The sequence below is a fragment of the Barbus barbus genome (assembly GCF_936440315.1).
Source record: "Barbus barbus genome assembly, chromosome: 50".
In the NCBI taxonomy this organism is placed as follows: Eukaryota; Metazoa; Chordata; class Actinopteri; order Cypriniformes; family Cyprinidae; genus Barbus; species Barbus barbus.
In genome coordinates, this window is record NC_136728.1 from 13,102,615 (window position 1) to 13,124,344 (window position 21,730).

Sequence of the window (21,730 nt, forward strand, 5' to 3'; positions counted from 1 at the left end):
AATGCCTTGTTGCTTGATTTTAGTGTTCTGTTTTTTTGTGATTGACTTTGTACCTTCAAAAATATATATTTTTACAATTATTCTTTAACAATTTTCCTTAAAATAAACAAGAATGTTTTATAAAATATGATGTGAGCTTAATGGGAACAGGGGTGTGCTTAAAGGGTACACAAATGTTCCCATTAAGCACAGCCAGACTTTTTGAATTTAATGATGTATATCTTAATTTAAATGCTTTAGTCATTAAAACTAAAATTATATATTTTGTGTGAGAGGTTAATATTTTATTTTAACATAACCTTTTGTACTGAAACCAATATCTTGTGCACTAAAAATGTCTCAATGTAGATTTTGGTGAGCTTAATAGGTATGTTTACCCGAATTAATACAGGAGCATTTGACTACATGAATGAGCATTGGTTGGACTTATTTTAAGGAATACACCTTTACCGGTCAATCAGAGTTTCGAGTCCGAATGACTCAAGCTGGCTATGGGCTTTGAGCAAAGTAAAACTGATTAAATTGACAAATCTCATTTGTGAAAAAGGGACCTAATGACTGAATGTACGAGAAAAGGTTATTTGAGTCATGAGAGTCAATTTCGTTCACAACGGACTTCTGAATTCTGTGTAGTTGAATAAATGGAGGGAAAAGATGCTTAGACACTCTTTCTGGAGTCTATTACTTTTGTAGACAAGTAAATTAAATACATTTTAATTATGTTTCAGTCATAAGTGACTTGAGGTTTTAACAAATTGGTTGAGTAAATTACTAATGCTGCCTTCACGTGCTCTCGGAATTAACGTAAATACGTGTTTCCAAAACGGAAATTAGACGTGAACACCTCTCAAGCAGAGTATGTGAGTGGAGTGGAGCATCAACAATTTCCCCTCCTTGCTCCAAGCATTTAATAATCACTCCGCTCCAGCTCCACGTCGGGTTCACCATTTCCTGCTCCTTGCTCACTGATATCAGAAACACCGCTCCGCATCTAAAGTATTTCAGTATGTTTGCCTTTTCAGCCGGCGGAGAAAGTGGAGGCGCTGCTGTCCCTTCTTTTTGAGTGACGTGACGTTGGTGGTCCAGGTGAGATCCTCTGTGATGTGCACCCCCAGGAATTTAGTGCTGCCAACTCTCTCCACGGTTGAGCCGTCGATGGTCAACAGAGTTTCTCCTGAAGTCCATCACAACCTCTTTTGTCTTACTCACATTGAGGGACAGGTTGTTAGCGCCACACCATTTCGCCAGCTGTGCCACTTCCTCTCTGTAGAGCGTTTCATCGTTGTTGCTGATGAGGCCTACCACAGTTGTGTCATCCGCAAACTTGATGATGTGGTTGGAGCTGGACTTGGCAGTGCAGTCATTAGTCAGCAGCGTGAAGAGCAGCGGGCTGAGCACACAGCCTTGTGGGGCACCTGTGCTCAGTGTGGTAGTGCTGGAGGAGTTGCAGTTAAAAAGTCCAGGATCCAATTACAGAGGGAGGTGTTAAGGCCCAGCAAGTTTAGTTTGTGAATGAGCTGTTGTGGGATTATAGCGTTGAATGCTGAGCTGAAGTCGATGAACAACATTCTTACATAAGAGTCTTTCTGTTCCAGGTGAGTAAGAGCTAGGTGGAGAGTGGTGGATATTGCATCGTCCGTGGAACGGTTTGGATGGTATGCAAACTGGAATGGGTCCATTGTGTTTGGGAGACTGGATTTGATGTGATGCGATGCATGACTAACCTCTCAAAGCACTTCATCATGATTGGGGTCAGTGCTATGGGACGATAGTCATTCAGACAGGACACGGGTGACTTCTTTGGTACTGGAATTATGGAGGTGGATTTGAGACACGTGGGGACGACTGCCTGGCTCAGCGAGGTGTTGAAGATGTCTGTTAGGACATCCGTCAGCTGTGCAGCACAGTCTCTCAGTACACGTCCAGGTATGTTGTCAGGGCCCACAGCCTTTCGTGGGTTAATCCGGGACAGGGTCTTCCTTACGTCGGCTGGAGAGAGAAAGAGTACCTGGTCGTTTGGAGATGTGAGTAGTTTCTGTGCAGGTGTGTCGTTCTGTATCTCAAATCGTGAGTAGAAGTGGTTGAGTGCATCTGGTAAGGATGTGTCATCGTCACTGGCCTGTGGCGGGGGCTTGTAGTCAGTGATGGTCTGAATGGCTTGCCACAAGGTCCGAGTGTCTTTGTCTGTGAAGTTTTTTAGTATTTTTCTAATTTTTTTAGCATATTGATGTTTTGCATTCTTGATGCCATGAGACAGATTGGCTCTTGCTGTTTTGAGGGCTGCTTTGTCTGCTTTGTGTACTCCTGCAGGTCTGTGTGGTTGTTGTAAGTGGCTGCCTCTTTAAACATGTTCCAGTCTGTGTCCTGGAAGCAGTCCTGCAGTGCTGAGGTGGCATTGTCTGGCCATACTGTGATCTGCTTTTGAACTGGTTTGGCGAGTTTGAGAAGTGGTCTGTATGTTGGTTTTAGCATAACAGAGATGTGGTACCGGAGTACCCGAGGTGGGGGCGGGGTTCAGCTTTGTATGCATTTTTCTCTGTTGTATAAACAAAGTCCAGTGTGTTGTTTGCCCTTGTTGCAAAGTTCACATGTTGGTAGAACTTTGGTAAGACTTTGGCGATCATAGATGTTTTTTGGAGTGATTTCCTTATGAATTAGCGGTAAACTGACACTATTTGGAGACGAACAGATGACATTAAAAGACATAAAAGCACCGTCTTTGGGACCCGGAGTAGTCGTTGCGTCTGACTGCGCCGCCATCTTGGATCTAAACTACGCTCACATACTCTGCTCTCAAGTCATACACTCAAAAAACTGATTCTACAAACGTTCAGTTTTTTTTATAACAATAATTTTCATTTAACACCATTATGTTAGATTTCCCATTTAAACAATTGCATTGTGTTAAAGTGACTTGAAACGGTTGCATTTTGGCCCAACTCAATATTGTCATTTTGAAAAAAAACATGTTTTAATTAAGTAGGACAAAAGTTAATCACAAAAGTTTTGTGGTGAAGTTAATCCAACACAATTCTTTACAACCACTTTACTTAATTAATTTGAGTTGAGAGTACATAAATGGTTTTACTTGTATAACTAGGAAGTGAATTTCCCCTTCCCATGATGCTTTGTACAGGGCTGGAAAAGGAGAGTAAATGTTGAAATAAAATGTTATTTTATGTTTGTTATGTTTTTTTACAAAGGTGTAGGTTTGTAGTGTAATTTACAACGGCTTCAAACGTGGCTCAACCAATCAGAATCAAGGACCGGAACTATCAGTTTTATAAGGTTGTTTTAATAATAAAAAAACAACTATTTTGGGCATGCCATGGATGTATCTTATGGCTAATGCCTAACAATAAAAAAAACAATAGTTAAATAAGCTAATCAATTAAACTGGATTACTTTTCATGTTTGTTTGATACGGATTTTAGAATTTCAGTTAAATAAATGTTTTAGTTTGAGTTCAATAAACATAAAAAAATTACTTTATAAATGTATTCATTTCCTTTAAACTGTATTTGATCAAATTGAGTTGGCCCAACTCAACTGCATTTGACTGCATGCATTTTTTTTTATAGTTGGGGCTACACACATTTATTGGATGGAAATCCTGCCCTCAATTCAATTCGCGTTCATCCACTGAATTATTATTTTTTTGAGTGTTTTTACTACTGGGAAATTCAGAAATAATTGGAGAAGTAGGAGGAGACAACCATTGCTGCTGTCAATGCTGTTCTCACAACTACACCCCTTTGTCTTGTCGCTAAAATAGTGCATTATAGGCTAGACATGAACGACCACTCGAAGCATATTGTATGTTTTATAAGCAGTGAACTGCATGTGTAGCGTGGTGAATGTTTGTATGATCGTCAACCAATGGGATGCTACATTTTATTCTTTCCGACATTTTAAAGCATGAATACGACAAGCTTGTAATCACGACTTCATAAGTGGGAAATTGGAAATTTCCCATAGCAAGTAACGTTAAAGGCATCATTAATAGTTAAAACACACATGTCGCCACCTACAGACATAACGCCGCAACGCATGGAAAGAGTGAATCAACTAATCAGCTGAACAAATCTTTTGGAGTCACAAGATTCGAGTCACCGGGATGAATCACAATCGTCTACTAAGCGTTGAGCGCGAGCCAAAATGACACATGCTTCACATTTCATGAGAAGCTCACGCGCCCAGATCTCTCCACTAAAATTTAACATTTGAACCTCACTGGTCGCACAAATTCTAAGGTTTATTACTTAATTTATAATCGTATTAAAACATGAAAATGTCAGTGATCATATAAATAAGGCAATAAGGTGTAATAAATACATATTTCATAACTGCACAATAACAGCTAAAGCACGCAGACTGCAATAATTTAAAAAAAGTTTCAACAGACATCCCTATATTTTTAATATAAAGGGTTCTTCAAGCGAAAGAAATGGTCACCAATATGAAAATGGAACAAGGAGAAATTTCTCGATAAAATTGTGCATTAAATTACTGTAAGCACTGGTAAAAGCAGCTTAGCATTACTTTCCAGCTGTGCGTCTTTCAGGGAGGATTTTCTACACAGCAGCGCTGAAAACCCCGCATGCGACAGTGTGCTAACGGCTAGCATTCACTCTCTAAAAACGTGCAAACTCGATCTTGGGCTCAGGAAAAACATGGCAACAAAGAATATAACTGAAGCACTCGAACGCTTACCTGAGATGTTTTATGCGAGGCGATCCTAAGGTGCTCTAGCCAGCAGTGATGGGAAACGCAGTGGGGTTGTAGCTTAGCTTCGCTGGAGAGGAACTGTGATGGGAGAGGACCGACGTCACAACCCACCACGCGCGTTCCTTCGTGATAATCCTATGTAGTGTCAAAAAAATTGGTATGCATCTGAAATATTTAGTGTATATTCGCTAGCGTCCTGGAAAGAGATCACATTGTATGTGGACTATTTAAAAAAATCATCCCGGGTTTTAGATTCTTCCTCAGAGTAGGATTTTGTTCATAGTCCCTCAAGGGACAATAGTGCCTCTCAAATGTTACTGTACTGTATTAATAATGTGGTAGTGGCGTATGTCAGTCCTTAAAATGTGTTGTAAGGAATAGATGAAAAAGTATGGCTAAAAGTTTGTGACCCATGCTGGATAACCTGAATAAAATGGGGACGTTTACATTTACAGACTGCAACTGAAAGTATGGTTAAATATTTGCTAACAGTGTGGCACTTCCCTAAATATGAGCAACATAATCCTGATTTATCCATTTCATAGCCTGTAATTTTCTTGTCAGTCTGAACCATTTTCAAGTCACTTAACACAACATGAATCAGCTTCTAGTGTAACTCTATTACATGCTTTCACTGAAATGTATCCTATATTTATTTTTAAGCTTTCAGACTCCCCCCCCCCCCCCCCCCCCCCCACACACACACACACACAGAGAGAGAGACACAGAGTAACTTCCATAATACATTGAGAAAATTATGGTACTGTCAAATACTGGTACAGAGGTTGTTAAAAGCAAATCTATGTTGGGGTTCAACATAAAACAAAGAATTTCAGGTTTTTCTGGCTTCTCTTAACTGCTGTACTGTGGTTTACCATGGTTTCCAGGCAACAAGGCTCAAGGGACTCCTGTTGGATATAACAGAACAAAAGAGCATTATTTTACTAGAACTGTTGTGCTGGAATAAATTTGCATAGAACAATTGACAGTTGGGTTCAAACAGCATATGAATTGATATCTTTCTCTCTCCCTCAGCTTCTGTTTGTGGTGATTTATGGCCTTGGTTGAATAAACTGAAAGTCAATTTGTCTAAGATTCTTTTTGCAAGAATTACTTCAGCCTTCAGCTTTTGTTCTCTGCAGACAAAAGCACAAATGTGTTGACAATTTTATGACAGGATGCCCATCCTTGTTTGGTTTGGTGTCGCCAGTGGTGAGCTTCATACCATCATAGCTACAATTGTCTTTTGTATTAAGAAGAGCTTCCCTACTGTTTACTAGACACCTGGTTTGTGTAAATTCTCAGAGACAGGCAAAGCAGAGCGAATTGGCATGGTTGTTTTTTTTCAAATGCATCTAGTACATGAATTCACAAATCTTTCGAATGTCTAAAATGTGTGAGATCAAACTAGATAATAGGGTTTAGTTTAACTGGTAGAAAATGGCAAGTTCAATAGGAACTGCACAATTTTAAGCGTAAAGTTTGAGAGTGCAAAAAATCCAGCAGCTTCCAATAAACCTTTAGATTAAAAGGTCATTCTGGTCCTTGAGGGAAACATCATTGTCAATGGAGGAGCTTTTCTCCTTCAGCTGAATCACAAGTGGCTGTAAAATCTTTTTTTCTGCTGATGCTCTTTGTAATTTACAGAAAAAGGAGACAAACACATGCACAAAATATTTAATTATTCTATTGTCAAATTGGATCCTTAATGTCAGTAGACTCAAAAACTATAACATAAAATATCTTGGTATCAAATTTACATTTCATTTATGTAACATGCTAGATGCTTACCATGCAATCTTCTGTTCAACACGCCTGTTTCCTGTGTGAAGTTAATGAGAAACCACAGTACCCCATTTGTCAAAAAGACCACACCTCCATCCCGTCTATAAATTCCCCGATCTTAGTCTTTAACAGCAGAGGACACAGAATGTCTGAATTATTCAACAGAACCTTTGTTGGTTTTCTCATCTTGATGGGTTGTCTTGTAATGACCTTTGCTGTTCATGCTAGTGGTAAGAAAATGTTTAATTAATTTGTACGGGAACAAGTCACAGATTAATGACAAGGTTTTGTCTTGCCATACCCAGATGCAAAATGTGGATCAACTAAGGCAAGAGGCATCCTAGACCGTTCTTTGAGGGTTATTGGAGGATCAGAGGCCAGACGAGGTTCCCATCCGTGGCTGGCACGTAACTGTTCAACTTTACAAATTGCATGATAAACTAATACAATACTACAGTATTTACATTCCAAAAGGCATTGAAGTATATGTCAAGTATGAAAAATTAATTCTACAATCATCTACAGGTGTCTCTTAGGATCAGAGGATCTCATTTCTGTGCTGCAGCGATCTTAACAGAACACTGGCTTTTGACTGCTGCTCATTGCTTTGCAAGTGTATCCACGTAGGTCCATTTAATTTAACCATGACTAATCATAACTTTTGTCTCCGTCTACGCTTCAGTGACTTTCTCTGAAATATAACTGCCTGCCCTAGGGACTTCCTGCACAAAATTGAGGCTGTAGCAGGTGATTTCAACCAAAGAAAAGTTGACAGAGGGGAGCAGAACTTCCTGGTAAAGACCGTAAAGTTCCATGAAAATTATCAGCGCTCCTCTCCAATGAGCTACGACATTGCTTTGCTTGAGATCAAAGGACGCATTCACTTTGGCAAGTCATTCTGTGAGATTACCACAACTCATGTATTTACATATAGTTTTCGAATTACTTTTAGAGATAAACATAATATGTGTGTTTTCTAGGTGATTTTATTAAGCCTGTTTGCCTGCCTTACCCTGGTGAGAGGTTTCCATCCAAGACCATGTGTGTTGTTGGTGGATGGGGTCGTATTACTGAGAGTGAGAAGTCATTTGAACAACATTGAAATTTACATTTACATTTATGCATTTAGCAGACGCTTTTATCCAAAGTGACTTACATTGCATTCAATTTACAGTTTTTACATTTTATCAGCTTTTGCTTTCCCTGGGAATCGAACCCATGACCTTGGTGTTGCTAGCGCCATGCTCTACTATTTGAGCTACAGGAAAGCCTATGAAATAACAATTAACACTTGAGATAAATATCTCAAACCATAAAGGTGAAGAGGTCTGTCTTTTCTTTAGAAGGGCCACTTTCTTCAGTTCTTCAGGAGGTGCAACTGAATCTGTTAGAGCAAAACAAGTGCAAACATGTCCTACTAACACTTAGACCTGGACAGAAGACCTTCACAGTCCTGTGTGCTGGCCCAGAGAGAGGAGGGAGAGATGCCTGCCAAGTAAGTTGACACTAAATATGTTCCCCCAACATTAACTTTGAATGACAGTATTAACATCCCGAAAATTACTAACACCTATGAGAGTGGTTTACGTTGGCAAAGGTGGTCCAGAGATGGCTTTGAGTTCCTCTCTGTCCTCATATGCTCCAGGGGGATTCTGGGGGTCCCCTCCTCTGCCCCAGAGCAGATGGACACTGGGTGGCTGTGGGAGTCATATCATGGGGTAAGGGTTGTGGTCGAAGCTGGAATAACAACAAGATCAAACCCTCATCCAGAAGAGGCTCACCTGGAGTGTTCACTGATGTCTTAATGTTCCTGTCATGGATCAAGTCTAATCTTCGAAAAGGTGGGTACTGTGGTCGAGTTAGAGCTTCTTACCTGCTTTCAATCTCGTAGGACTGGTAGTGGTTAATACTCGGGTTTAGTAACTGAAAGACTGGCACTTGAGCAAGACATTAACCCCAAGTTTCTGTAAGTACTGCAAGTCGATTTAAATAATGACTACTTGCCTATAGAACTCAACATAGGTGCAGACAGGTCCCTGTGCGGTTTACCTGATGGAGTTGTACCTGAAAGTGAAGGCATCATCAGAAATCCAGCTCACCCAGGTCAAAGCTACAACAACAATGAGTGAGTCACATCTGAAGCATCTTAGATATTTGCAAGCCAAAAGCAGCATCGGAAACTTTCACAGCAGTTTATCTTTAAATGTTTGCCGTAGGATGTGTCTGTGGTCCATTCAAGTTGCCGATAGAGAATATATTCTACTGGAGTTCCTAGAGTTTGACCTTGAGAATGACACACAGTGCCACAGTGATCATCTGACTGTGTATGTGGATGAAGACAGGCGGATAGGTGGGAGAAACTAAGGCTTTGTTGTTGTTCTACCTTCTGCAAGTGGTTGTGAGGTTCCATGTTTCCTTGTGACCTTGTTCAACAGGTCGATTCTGTGGTGGTCAACCTCCATCTCTGATTCTTATTGGTGGTTCCCACAGTATCACAGTGCAGTTTGTGTCTGATGTAAGCAGCACAGGTGCAGGATTTGCCATCCAATTCAGTGGTGTTGACAAGGACTACAGTTTTGGTGAGTTGAATCTGTCCGACTGGTTTCTCTTGTTGTTGTGCACCCAACTCTGAAAAGCCTATAGTACAAAGTTCCTTGAAAGTGACACAATAATGCTTTCAAGATGAAGATTCAAGCCTGTTTGGTGACAGTACAATGAAAATGCAGAATAAGTTGTGCAGCTTTACAGTATAGTACTGATCACCATGCATTGCATGAATGCTTAGAACAACATGCTTGCTTACTGTGTACTTGATTAGCATGCTTGCACAGGCCTAATGATGTTGTTTTCGGGCATTGCCTCATTTACATGTCTGTGTATCCACAGTCCTGTTATTAAAAAACGTTCCACCCTAATTGTGCTCTCCTTAGCAGCACAAGTTGTGCCCAACTGATCTGTTGGTTTGATCACTTGGTCTGCAAGGTGTGTTCATTTCCCCAGTCAGGTTGAGAGGCAAATGAACTTTTCCCCTGTAGAATTCTGTTTTCACACTACTGCCGATAAGCTCCTCAGAGAGCGGAGAGCTTATCGCAATGGGACCGTTTCCATAGTTACATGTCTGCCAGGGGGCCAACTACCAGTGGTAAGTTCAGAGAAGGTAAGAGCTAGGTTCAAATCACCATCCTGCTCCCCTCAGTATGACCCTTGCCAGACAGAAATGTGACACCATGCTGCAATGTCATTGGCCGGGCTCCATTCCACCAGTTTCTCCTTTTGTGTTTGTGCAGGGGCTGAATGTGGAACAGTGGTGCTGTTACAGCCCAAGGGGGCTGTGCAGAGCCCCGCCTACCCGCAAGCCTACAGCAACAACACTTTTTGCCGCTGGGCCATCTATGCCCCAGAAGGCCACATAGTCAAGGTAAAAACAACTCTTTAGCTCTTGTGTTGGCCCAGTCTCAGACACATTGCCTGGTGTCTCCTCTGTCCAGTCATGACCTGTCTGTCCGGTCATGAATGCATGCATGCAGTGAGATTGGAAGCTCTGATCGGTTTCACTGCAAGAGAGAATGTGATACTCAATTAGACTCCAAAGAGCGATGCCATGACGTCACTACAGTCATGTAACGCTGGTTGTTTCCTGCTGTTTACAAAGTGCAATGTAAACTGTTTCAAATTAAGAACCTTTCAGATTTTTTTGGACTAAGGCCCCATCCACACGAAGACGCTGTATACGCATAAATTTTGCATCATATAGGCGTTTTGTCCAGACGGATCCAGCGTTATGAGAGAGTGAAACCAATATTTTTTGAAACCGGATCCCAGAGTGGATAAATCTGAAAACGCCACCCTTCATGTGGACAGCGAATCCGTATATTTTCTGAAACGATGATGCCATCACCCCTCTTCTCGCTCCTAGTCAGACACCGCTATGTCACGTAACAGCAACAAAAACATGAACAAACACTGAACGATTTTTCTTTTTACTAACTAACATTAACACAGATTAATAAATGTATTGCTCCATGTTCGTTTGTATACCACCGCAAGGTTTATGAGCATAGTCCAAGTCTTCTTCTCTGTTTTTAGTGTATCTCTGTGGTAGCATTACAGCACCACATGCTGGTCTGGCATGTATACTACATTCTTTTGTGTCGGTTTCATGGTTTTGTGTGGACGTAGATATTTCTTGAGACGAGGGGGGAAAAAAGATTGGATGGGGAAAGCTCTGGCTTCGTGTGGATGTAGCCTAAATGATAGAAAACCAAAAACTTGGCTATGCTATGTGTATAATCATATCACTCGGTTTGCTATATGCTAACACTCTAATAATAATAGAACAACTGTGGTATGTGCCTTAAAGCTTGACTTTGACGACTTTGACCTTGAGGAGTCAGAGAACTGCAAATATGATTCACTGACAGTGTTTGGAGACATTGATGGCAAGGATGAAATAGGTAAGTACAAAATGATTTTTAAATGTATTATTATGAAATATTATTACAATCTGAAATAACTGTTTTCTATTTGGACAAACAATACTTAAAATGTAAGAAATATTTCTGATTGTTATCAATTTTGAAAGCAGTTCTGCTGCTTAATATTTTTATGGAAACCGTGATACATTTTTTTTCAGGATTCTTTGATGAATAGAACAGCATTTAAAGGGATAGTTGACCCCAAAATTAAAATTACCCCATGATTCACTCACTCTCAAACCACCCTAGTTGTAAATAATTTTTTTCTTTCAGACACATACAATCAGAGTTGTATTAAAAAAATGTCCTAGGTCTTTCAATGTTTATAATGGCAGTGAATGGTGGTCAAGATTTTTTAGCAAAATAAAGTGCGTCCCTCTATCATAAAATGTACTCCACATGGCTCCGAGGGTTAATAAAGGCCTTCTGATGTGAATCGATGTGTCCGTGTAAGAAAAATATCGATATTTAAAACTTTATAAACCATAATCTCCAGCTTTTGCTAACTGTTGTACGTGCGTTCACGAGAGAGTGGCGTTCCAGCGGAGGGCGTAGGACGTAGACTTGAGGGTGAGTAATTCATGGGGTATTTTTCTATCCCTTTAAAGATTTTTCACTGCACTGTGATGGGAAATGTAGTCTTCAAGTGCTCTGCTATTTTAATTTTTGTCTTTTAAGTGGTTGTATGTGGTGCGAGCGTCCCTCCAGCTGTTCTCAGCTACGGTCGCATAATGCTTCTACAGTTTAGCACAGACAACACCATCTCCGCCCGTGGTTTCAAAGCCTCCATTTCTTTTATCAGCGAAAAAGGTGAGTCAACATGAATGAAGAAAAATGCTAACAGGAGGTGTCCACATTTCACCCAACTAAACCTGACCCACATGTGACCCACATGTCTAAATATGCCACAGTTTAAACACGCAAGCCAGCCTAAAACTATTTATACTTCCTCTGAAAGGTCAACAGTAAACTTAAAAGTTAAAACACATTACAGTCTATGTGCATTTATACATATATTTTACTTTATAAAACTTAATTAAAAAATAAAAGGTTATTTGATATTATGTCATGTATGATATTATGCATTATGTGTGTAAAATATTAAATTCAAGATTTTTTCAAAAACGTCTCAAATTCATAGAAATGTTTAAATTGAACTTTTCCCTTGATTGTTATGTTAGTAATATCATTTATAATTAAAATATTTATATTAAATTAAAAGAGAAGTCGTACCTAAGAGTTGGACACCACAAAAATATGTTTTACATAAAAACCCATTCTGCAACAAAGAACCCAACATATAAAGTCGTTCTTTGACACAACAGAGTTTGTATTCAAAAAATGATTTTGTCATCACAGATCTCAGAGAGACGGCATTTGAAGATCAGGGGGAGGAAGCAGATGATGACAGCAGAGTTATTTCACCACATTTGGAGGCTGGTTTGTGCTGCACACACACTTGCTTTTGTCCTTTCTGCTGTCCACAGTCACATCGACTATTTTGTTGAGATCTAAAAGAGACTCCTTGTTTCAGAGGGCCTTTTAGAATGTGTGGAATCCAGCTGGAGTCAAAAAATGTGTAAAATAAGGGAACACACACATATTGAGTCACAAATGAGAAAGCGTTCATCTCTGAACAGACTGTGAATGTGAATTTGGTTTTACCGCAAGCATTCATGCACATGTTCCACTGAATTCTCAGCTCCATATGGAATGCCTGACATCTTTGCTACCTCTGGACTGGACGCCCCAAGGACAACAGAGGATGATGGGAAACTGTTGTGGCACGTGAGCATTAGTTTGGGTGCAGGTTATGAATGCAGTGGGGCGATCACCCAGTCACAATGGATCCTTACTGATGCACAATGTGTCTATAACCTGTGAGCAACAAACATGCAAGAAACGTAAAAAAAAAATTACCATTGGAAAAAGACATTCAAACTTATTCAAAACAGTATAGTACCTTTTTTATGATGATTGATAATTTCTTTGTAGGGAAGAACGACATTTGATATTTTTATCAGTGACAGCAGGAGGCTCAAAGAAACAGGTGAGAAGGACATCGGCAGGAAGAATAAGAAAATTGGATTTGAGATCAAATTCATTCATCTTGTGTCTTAAAGGGATAGTTCACCCAAAAATTACTACAGAATTTTGCTTTTTGGGTGAACTATTCCTTTAACACAAATATTTATTTCTCAGATCCGTGATGTGATTGGAGTATTCGTACACCCTCATTACAGCCCATTCTCTCTCGACTACAATGTGGCTTTGCTTAAGCTGAGCTCTCCGTTAAATCTCAGTGAAAGTACACAGCCTGTCTGTCTACCCTCTGCTGGACAGGAAATCCCACCCTCCCTCCATTGCTGGGCTCTGGCATGGACCTGCCAAATGTGTATGTCACCCATCTGCCTTCACAAGTTGACCATTGTGATAGTTACACAATAGTCTGACTGATATCTTTTGTGTGTGTGCAAACATGACATTTCATGACTACTTGTTGAATGCATTGCAAGCTGACCTAGTGTTGAACTTTTAGAACTTGAATGTCACTTGAACAACTTTCCTAAAGCATCATTTTAATTTCTCTGTTGCACATTTTTAGCTTTAAGTGAATGTTATGCACTCTTTTTAGCAGGACATGGGCAGTGCAGACCTGTACGGCTAAAAATATCAGTGCTGGAACGAGCGGTGTGTGAACAATGCCACAGAACTAGATTGACACCTACTATGCTATGTGCTGGACTGAGCAGTGGAGAGTCATGCATGGTGAGGAACTGTGAACTCCATTAAACACTCACTGTTTCCTACAAGGAAATGTAATTGAAGAAATGCTGCCCTCTAGTGCGTAAGTTTGGTAATGATTCTTAAAATGCGTACTCAATCACTTTGAGATTGAGTGATTTTGAAAATTCTGTCATTAATTACTCACCCTCATGTCGTTCCAAACCCGTGAGACCTTTGTTCATATTCAGAACACAAATTAAGATATTTTTTATGAAATTCAAGAGCTTACCTCCACAGACAGCAACGGAACCGACACATTCAAGGCCCAGAAAGGTAGTATAGACATCATTAAAATAGTCCATGTGACATCTGTGACAGCATGACAGAGGTAGCACATCCATACTTTTCCAGACTCACATTTGAGTTTTTTCATTGATTTTCTCAAAGTGACAATATACAGAGTCCCTAAAATAAAAAAAAACGACTTTTACATGCACACAAGAAACTTTTGTGAGCCCTCGAGAAGTTATTCACATGTGCATGGTAATGTTTTGCATGCTTACACATTACAATTTCCAGTTTTATAAAACCTATTTCCTTTGTGCATCACTGCCATCTTACTATGAATAAAACGAGAGCATGGATGCACATGAATTAACAGCGATCTACTTGCTCAAAATGTTGCTTTTTTATGGTAGTACCTCTAATATCAAGGCCTGATGTCTAATTTAACACATCCTCTGTGGCGGCACAGAAACCATGATTCGAAATGGGCTGATGGCATAAAATTTGCCAAGTTCAAGGGTCTATAAAAAGACTGGTACTGTAAAAAAAGAGTTTAAGATTTGGCTTTCATTGGGGCAGTATGCCATATTTCAAGGCCTTAGGTAACACATACTCTGTGGCAGCCAAGAAACCACACCACTAAATGGGCTGATGGCACAACAGGTGGCTCAGTGTGCATTGTCCCATATGCTAAATTTAATGGTTCATTGTGCACACATAAAAGTCTGTATATTTTTTATTTTTGCAAAGGTCCTTGAGGTTATGTAATACGGTGCTAAGAATATAGTGTGAAGAAACCCAAAATGCTTATAACCTGCAATTTGCATAATAAAAATATGCACCTTGAATTCATTCAATCATATTTGGTGATCAATCATATTCTGCAGCATCGCGTGGCGGTCGGGGACAGTGCCTCTGGGTTGGCAGACCGGGGTGGTGGTCCCTCTTTTTAAGAAGGGGGACCGGAGGGTGTGTTCCAACTACAGGGGGATCACACTTCTCAGCCTCCCTGGGAAAGTCTATGCCAGGGTACTGGAGAGGAGAATACGGCCGATAGTAGAACCTCGGATTCAGGAGGAACAGTGTGGTTTTCGTCCGAGCCGTGGAACACTGGACCAGCTCTATACCCTCTACAGGGTGCTGGAGGGTTCATGGGAGTTTGCCCAACCAGTCCACATGTGTTTTGTGGATTTGGAGAAGGCATTCGACTGTGTCCCTCGCGGCGGCCTGTGGAGGGTGCTCCGGGAGTATGGGGTCCGGGGTCCTTTACTAAGGGCTGTCCGGTCCCTGTATGACCGAAGCAGGAGCTTGGTTCGCATTGCCGGCAGTAAGTCAGACTTGTTCCCGGTGCATGTTGGACTCCGGCAGGGCTGCCCTTTGTCGCCGGTTCTGTTCATAAGTTTTATGGACAGAATTTCTAGGCGCAGCCAGGGGCCGGAGGGTGTCAGGTTTGGTGACCACACGATTTCGTCTCTGCTTTTTGCAGATGACGTTGTCGTGTTGGCTTCATCAAGCCAGGACCTTCAGCAGGCATTGGGACGGTTTGCAGCCGAGTGTGAAGCGGCTGGGATGAGAATCAGCACCTCCAAATCCGAGGCCATGGTCCTCAGTCGGAAAAGGGTGGTTTGCCCACTTCAGGTTGGTGGAGAGTTCCTGCCTCAAGTGGAGGAGTTTAAGTATCTTGGGGTTTTGTTCACGAGTGAGGGAAGGATGGAACGGGAGATTGACAGACGGATCGGTGCATCTTCTGCAGTAATGCGGTCGATGTACCGGTCTGTCGTGGTGAAGAAAGAGCTGAGCCGCAAGGCGAAGCTCTCGATTTACCGGTCAATCTACGTTCCTACTCTCACCTATGGTCATGAGCTTTGGGTCATGACCGAAAGGACAAGATCCCGGATACAGGCGGCTGAAATGAGCTTTCTCCGCAGGGTGGCTGGGCGATCCCTTAGAGATAGGGTGAGAAGCTCGGTCACTCGGGAGGAGCTCAGAGTAGAGCCGCTGCTCCTTCACATTGAGAGGGGTCAGCTGAGGTGGCTCGGGCATCTGTTCCGGATGCCTCCTGGACGCCTTCCCGGGAAGGTGTTCCGGGCGCGTCCCACTGGGAGGAGACCCCGGGGAAGACCTAGGACACGCTGGAGAGACTATGTCTCCCGGCTGGCCTGGGAACGCCTCGGTGTCCCCCCGGAAGAGCTGGAGGAAGTGTCTAGGGAGAGAGAAGTCTGGGCATCCCTGCTTAGACTGCTGCCCCCGCGACCCGGCCCCGGATAAGCGGAAGAAGATGGATGGATGGATGGATGGATATTTGGTGATCACTAAAGAATGACTAAACACCCGCCATGAAACCTCACTTCTTGTACGATAAATTTATTTTCATTAAATTCGTAATTTTCTATTATAAAAAAACTAAATAGGATCAAAAGTCTGGAAACCCAAATATTTTCCCATACTTTTCCAGACCTGGAAAATACTTAAATCAAATTCCATACTTTTCCAAACCCTGTAGGAACCCTGGAGTAAATATTGGCAGAATTTATTTTTTGGGTGAGCAATTCATTTGAAGTCAATGTTGCAAATGTTGATGCAGAAATGAAAATTTCGGTGAATAATAGCTTACATTTGGTTCATTTCACCGGAATATTGTTTCACTCTAGACTCACTGGACTGCTGGACCTCTTGTTTGTCTAACAAACACATCTGATGTTGTTCTGATGGGAGTGAAGAGTCGGGGAGAACCTTGTGGTGGAATCCAGAAGCCTGCGGTATATTCCTCAGTACCAGCCATCATGCACTGGATCTCACAGCATTTAGACATGGAATGAAAACCTCACATATTAACATTTGTTGTTTACTTACTAGCATATGTATTTCTTGTTCAGAGAAAAAAAAAAATGTTAGCAAAATCCAGTATTTTGTTTGTGTGTAAAATCTTTCATTCTAAAGAATTCTGAAACTTTTTTTTTTTTGTTAAAAAAGCAACACCAAGATCACCTTTGCTAACATGAATAAAACATTTTAAAACTTAAAAAATGTCAGGCATTTTTGTTCCTACTCTAATGGCCTTCGCTTAACATACTGTACTTGAGGGGTTTCCTTGACCCATCCCTCTGAATGTGTTGTCATGCAGTGGGGTGATCCCACACCATTCACACACATACATGAACCACCATAGGCCGTGCTCTGTCACAGCCTGCTCACTTGAATATTCTATTCTTATTGGCTGGGGCCACTGAGAGGCCTACTCCAATTGGCTGCATTTCATTAACTCATCTACTCTTCTACTATCAACTGGCCATGGTGCAAAGGTTGGAATACAGCAAAAAAATGAACCATGAACAAATTCTACCTCACTGAACCCTGACCATACTAAAGGATACAGTACAGGAAAAAGACTGCAGCATGGATCAAGTTCTAGTGAGTAATTTCTCCCTTTTTAAATTTACTGCACTTTCACAAATTCACTGCTTTGCAAAAAGCAATTAGCACCTTCCATTTCCTCCCTGTCAGTTTCACAGTTGTCTGTTGATTTTATTCTGGTTCGAATGACAGCAGTGAACAGAAGGTGAGCGGTAATTACAGACATATGCAGGTTATCAACTCAATGTTGAATCTAGCACAATATGCCAATAGTTTATAAGTGTTAGTTGCTCTGTATACTGTCAAATGTTTAAACACACCTACTCTGTTATTATGACTATTTTAACATTTTTAGAATATTAGTTAAGTCTTCAAAACATATGCAAGCATGGGAATTATGTGAACTCATGCATTAAAAACTATGGAAAAAGTAATGTGATTTACATAACAAATTGTATTATTACAGTTCATATTAATTTTAAAACTTGTTTTTATATATATATATATATATATATATTTAAAATATAGAATAATCGTAGTTAATTCATTAAAATATTGCAACTTTGGGAATTATCTAGTGTTGAAATGTTAAATAATTAAATTACATTTAATAATACATGCATTTAACACTCTCCCTTTCCTGAAAAGATATGTATTTATAATTAAAATGTTTAGTATAATTAAACTTTAAATTGATATTGATAATTTTCTCATTTAGTTAGTAACGTGTTTAACATGTACTTTGCAGACAGTACCTGTGCTAATCGGGATATCTATAGTGGTGATCACAGTCCTCTTCCTCCTCCTAAAACCAGGAGGCTCCAATGGAGATCGGAAGCAGAGCAAGTTTCCAAAAACCTTGCAGGATCCCAATGTGAAATATCCATTGCCACTCATAGAGAAAGAGGTCAGTCAGAATTTAAATGTGAACAGATTTCTCCTGCGAAGAAAAGCACAGATATTACTGCAACTCAACTGAACTACTTGTATTTGTTTTGCAACAGGAAATCACCCATGACACGAAAAAATTCCGGTTTGGTCTTCCGTCCTCTTCTCACATCCTTGGTCTCCCTATTGGTAGGACATTGCACTATATACCTTTATCACCTTGAAATCTGAAACCGTATAATTTCACAGTATCACCTGAGTTTCACTCGTTTTCTAAGCCGGATCTTGTATTCTGTGTCACAGGTCAGCATGTTTACCTGTCTGCAAAGGTGAATGGGAATCTGGTTATTCGTGCATACACACCTGTGTCCAGCGATGAGGACCAGGGATACGTAGATCTAGTTTTAAAGGTGCGATGCAATACATTTTGTAGTTGAAAATGACTGGTTATGTTATATAGTTGGCTATACTTCATACGTTTTTCAAAAAATTCCTTTCTTTAATATCTCACGTAAGGTCTACTATAAAAATACTCATCCAAACTATCCTGATGGAGGCAAAATGTCTCAGTACTTGAATGATATGAAGATTGGAGACACCATTGACTTTAGAGGTCCACATGGATTACTGGTATACAATGGAAATGGTAAGGAAAAATATAATAGCCTAACATACTTCTCACATAATTTACAATATGTACACCATTGTTTTGTTTGATGTAGTGTATTCAGTCACTAGAGGGCGATGTCTTATTATTTTAAGATTGCTATAACAAATGCATGACCTGCATACACAATGCATTTTAAAATATTTAAATGCTTCAGATTGCTAATATATTTCCTTACTGACATTTACAGGGCAGTTTGCTATTCGACCTGATAAAAAATCTGAACCCAAAGTGCGGAAGTTCAGACACGTGGGTATGATTGCTGGAGGAACAGGTAATGATGGAGATATTTTGAACAGGCTCCAAAGTATTCTTAGTAGGTTTCCAGAGTTTGCGGCCAAAGTAAATTCATCAGAATATGTATTAATTGAAGATGACACGTTCATTCTTTCAGGCATCACTCCAATGCTGCAGCTGATCAGGAGTATAACCGCAGATCCTGCTGACAACACCATGTGCTCGCTTATATTTGCCAACCAGGTCAGTCACATTATGACAAAATATTATGCAAATAAATTAATAAGCAATTCAATACTGTAAACAGAGATCAATATGCATATGGAGATTAAACACAGCAAACAATATGGTTTTGACAATGAAATTTGGGGCGTAATGTGACATAGGCCTTTTTATTAATGAGAGAGCCTACTATTGGTAACGATGGAACTTGCGACCATAGTTGTCTTTGGGAAACGCACCCCAGAGCGTTCACACCGCGTTCAAATTGTCCATTAATAATAAAAAATATACAGTTTCATAGGAATAACAATAAAATAAAATTTTAACTTTTAATTAAAGTTTGCAGAGATTACACTTGTTTTGAATTACAGTAGTATATTTTTCACAAGTGTTCATATTTGACATACTTGCCAAGAAGCACATCATTCACACTTAAGAAACATCAGAACACCTTAAGTGCTCTAAGAAAGTGTGTTTCACTCCCACAGACCGAGAAGGACATATTGCTACGCAAAGAACTGGATGAAGTTCATAGAAATCACCCTGATAAACTCAATCTGTGGTACACACTGGACAAGCCCTCTGAAGGTACAGTTCATCTGGTATAAATTTCTAGATGGATACTAATAATGATCATTTGACTGCCCTGCAGTAGAGATGACTGTGAAGGTTTTCTGTCTATGTTCTTGTGACAGGGTGGAAATACAGCAAAGGGTTTGTTGATGCTGATATGATAAAAGACCATCTCCCGCCTCCGGCCAGTGATGTGCTCATCGTGATGTGCGGTCCACCCCCCATGATCCAGAACGCGTGTCTGCCAAACCTCGACAAGCTGGGCTACAAAACAGAGAATACTTTTGCATACTAAGTCCCCTGCCACTGATATTGCACAAACAAATTCTCTGATAATTTGTAAAAGGTGGTTTATATCTTGTTAAACATGTAAAATTGTTGCCAGATGTTGGTTTCAAAATAGATCTTTTGTTAAACCCATTTGTTTTTCTTTGTGGTGAATTCTCAGGGATTTTTTTTTTTTTTCTCCCAAAGTTGTTTTCAATGGTTTAATAAAAAAGGAAAACACCTTTTGAATTAAGAATTAAATACATTTTTAATTTCTTACAAACCTCTGAAAATTTGATTATAGATTTCTCTGAAAACCAGACATAATATATTAATTATTGACAATGATCAAGACATGTTATAATTAGAATATTATCATTTTGACAGATTTCTCTGAAAACAGAGAGAGAGAGAGAGAGCCAAACACTACTTTAAAAAAAATTGAATACTGTAGAAAAAAAATTGCTTTGAGAATGAATTTATTTCATTACGAGGTAGTAAAAAATAGACAAGGTACAAGACTAGTCAGCAAAAATATTTATTTCTGCACATTATTTTGCATTTTAATTGCATCTAGTAACAGTATTGCTGGAGACATACATAGACCAGACACTAGTTATAAGGCTCAAAAGTCTTGGGAAAACATCAACACACATTGAAAATGTATTGCATGTATGCTGCATTCAAAGCATCTGTTACCAAGTGGTGAGCTGCTCATTAGAATAAACCCACAAAAAGGTATTAAATCTAGTAAAAACAGCTCAGGTGTTAAGTAAACTTAACAAGCATGGTTAGAGGATTGCCACCCTCCTTACCAACCACTGCTTGCAACATCTCACTTGTAGTGACGAAGTATTTCGCACCTTTGAAGAAGTGATCGATAAAGACCTGGTCAATCCTCACACACTTCCCCACAGCTGCTTGCAGATTGTTGCTCAGCAGTCCGTAGATGTTCCCCTCGTCGTTCTGGCGCCCAAAAAAGAGGAAAAGAGCATAACAGTCTCTGCCGATGGAAGAGCAGAACTCCACCATCCTCTCAGCTTGGGTTCTTTCCACCACATCCATCCCGGCCATGCGCATGATGTCACTGTAGATATCGAAGGACAGCTCCTCGTCGTTCTCCTTTGCTCTTTCTGGCAGATGAAACACCTGGACCGCGATCTGGATTTGGGGGTTCTTGCTCGGCTGATCCAATACAGCCCAGACCCAGTGGGCACCCAGCAGGATCCTCTGTTCTGGGGTCATGGCCGTGCAGTTGAACAAGTCGGTGAGATTCAGCAGGCTGCTGTGCTGGATGTAGGTCATCAGAAAGATCTCACTTAGGGTTGAAGGACTTGGGTGGAATTTGTTCTCTGGGTCCCTGAAGAGCAGATACTCCTTTGTTCTGGATGAAGCCGCCTGGATGCATTCGCTAAAGAGGTGGATGAAGTCTGCCGAGGTGGTTTTGTTGGGTTTAGCCCATAAGTTTCTGAAAAAGCTGGTTTTGGCTTCATACTGCAGATCTGTTTGCTTCATTGCAGCT

At 40.4% G+C, this 21,730-nt stretch overlaps 4 protein-coding genes across 6 annotated transcripts in view; 2 read left to right on the forward strand and 2 right to left on the reverse strand.

Annotated features, from left to right (window-relative positions):
* LOC306868424 (fatty acyl-CoA reductase 1-like) overlaps positions 1-4,839 on the reverse strand; it is a 29,954-nt gene extending 25,115 nt beyond the window's left edge. Inside the window, exon 1 of one of the 2 annotated variants that reach the window (XM_079414577.1) lies at positions 4,714-4,839. The gene's annotated coding sequence lies outside the window, so the exon portion shown is untranslated. The remainder of the gene's footprint in view (positions 1-4,713) is intronic. The other variant, XM_079414578.1, reaches the window with a different exon arrangement.
* A 1,798-nt stretch (positions 4,840-6,637) lies between these two features.
* On the forward strand, positions 6,638-17,021 carry LOC306868410 (ovochymase-2). 2 transcript variants are annotated; one of them, XM_079414548.1, is made up of 19 exons: positions 6,638-6,743; positions 6,819-6,916; positions 7,039-7,136; positions 7,229-7,401; positions 7,494-7,589; positions 7,857-8,008; positions 8,159-8,354; positions 8,524-8,638; positions 8,730-8,863; positions 8,949-9,092; positions 9,801-9,931; positions 10,874-10,967; positions 11,667-11,798; positions 12,348-12,428; positions 12,691-12,868; positions 12,984-13,038; positions 13,191-13,383; positions 13,624-13,757; positions 16,652-17,021. In XM_079414548.1, the coding sequence occupies exons 1-19, from the start codon at positions 6,659-6,661 to the stop codon at positions 16,817-16,819; spliced, it is 2,457 nt and encodes an 818-aa protein (XP_079270674.1). In that variant the 5' UTR covers positions 6,638-6,658; the 3' UTR covers positions 16,820-17,021. The 2 variants fall into 2 exon arrangements, with proteins under 2 accessions (XP_079270674.1, XP_079270675.1); XM_079414549.1 differs by lacking the exon at positions 16,652-17,021 and having other exon boundaries at positions 13,627-13,757.
* Positions 17,022-17,270: 249 nt separating this feature from the next.
* cyb5r2 (cytochrome b5 reductase 2) lies at positions 17,271-20,459 on the forward strand. Its single transcript, XM_079414550.1, has 9 exons — positions 17,271-17,411; positions 18,103-18,261; positions 18,359-18,431; positions 18,546-18,652; positions 18,759-18,888; positions 19,100-19,183; positions 19,304-19,389; positions 19,857-19,956; positions 20,064-20,459. Exons 1-9 carry the CDS (start codon positions 17,397-17,399, stop codon positions 20,234-20,236), a joined length of 927 nt encoding a protein of 308 aa, XP_079270676.1. The 5' UTR covers positions 17,271-17,396; the 3' UTR covers positions 20,237-20,459.
* rep15 (RAB15 effector protein) lies at positions 20,419-21,723 on the reverse strand (the record flags this gene model as incomplete). The annotated part of the gene is made up of 1 exon (XM_079414471.1): positions 20,419-21,723. The coding sequence occupies one exon, from the start codon at positions 21,721-21,723 to the stop codon at positions 20,977-20,979; it is 747 nt and encodes a 248-aa protein (XP_079270597.1). The 3' UTR covers positions 20,419-20,976.
* Between the last annotated feature and the right edge of the window lie 7 nt (positions 21,724-21,730).

What these genes read in the sequence shown, in the direction of transcription:
- LOC306868410 (XM_079414548.1), top strand. Translation starts at nt 6,659, where the DNA reads ATGTCTGAATTATTCAACAGAACCTTTGTTGGTTTTCTCATCTTGATG. An exon ending in CAAAGGACGCATTCACTTTG is followed by an intron (nt 7,402 to 7,493) that starts GCAAGTCATTCT and finishes TGTGTTTTCTAG; the next exon opens with GTGATTTTATTAAGCCTGTT. An exon ending in GCACAATGTGTCTATAACCT is followed by an intron (nt 12,869 to 12,983) that starts GTGAGCAACAAA and finishes ATTTCTTTGTAG; the next exon opens with GGAAGAACGACATTTGATAT.
- cyb5r2 (XM_079414550.1), top strand. An exon ending in TGCCACTCATAGAGAAAGAG is followed by an intron (nt 18,262 to 18,358) that starts GTCAGTCAGAAT and finishes GTTTTGCAACAG; the next exon opens with GAAATCACCCATGACACGAA. An exon ending in ACTGGACAAGCCCTCTGAAG is followed by an intron (nt 19,957 to 20,063) that starts GTACAGTTCATC and finishes TTCTTGTGACAG; the next exon opens with GGTGGAAATACAGCAAAGGG.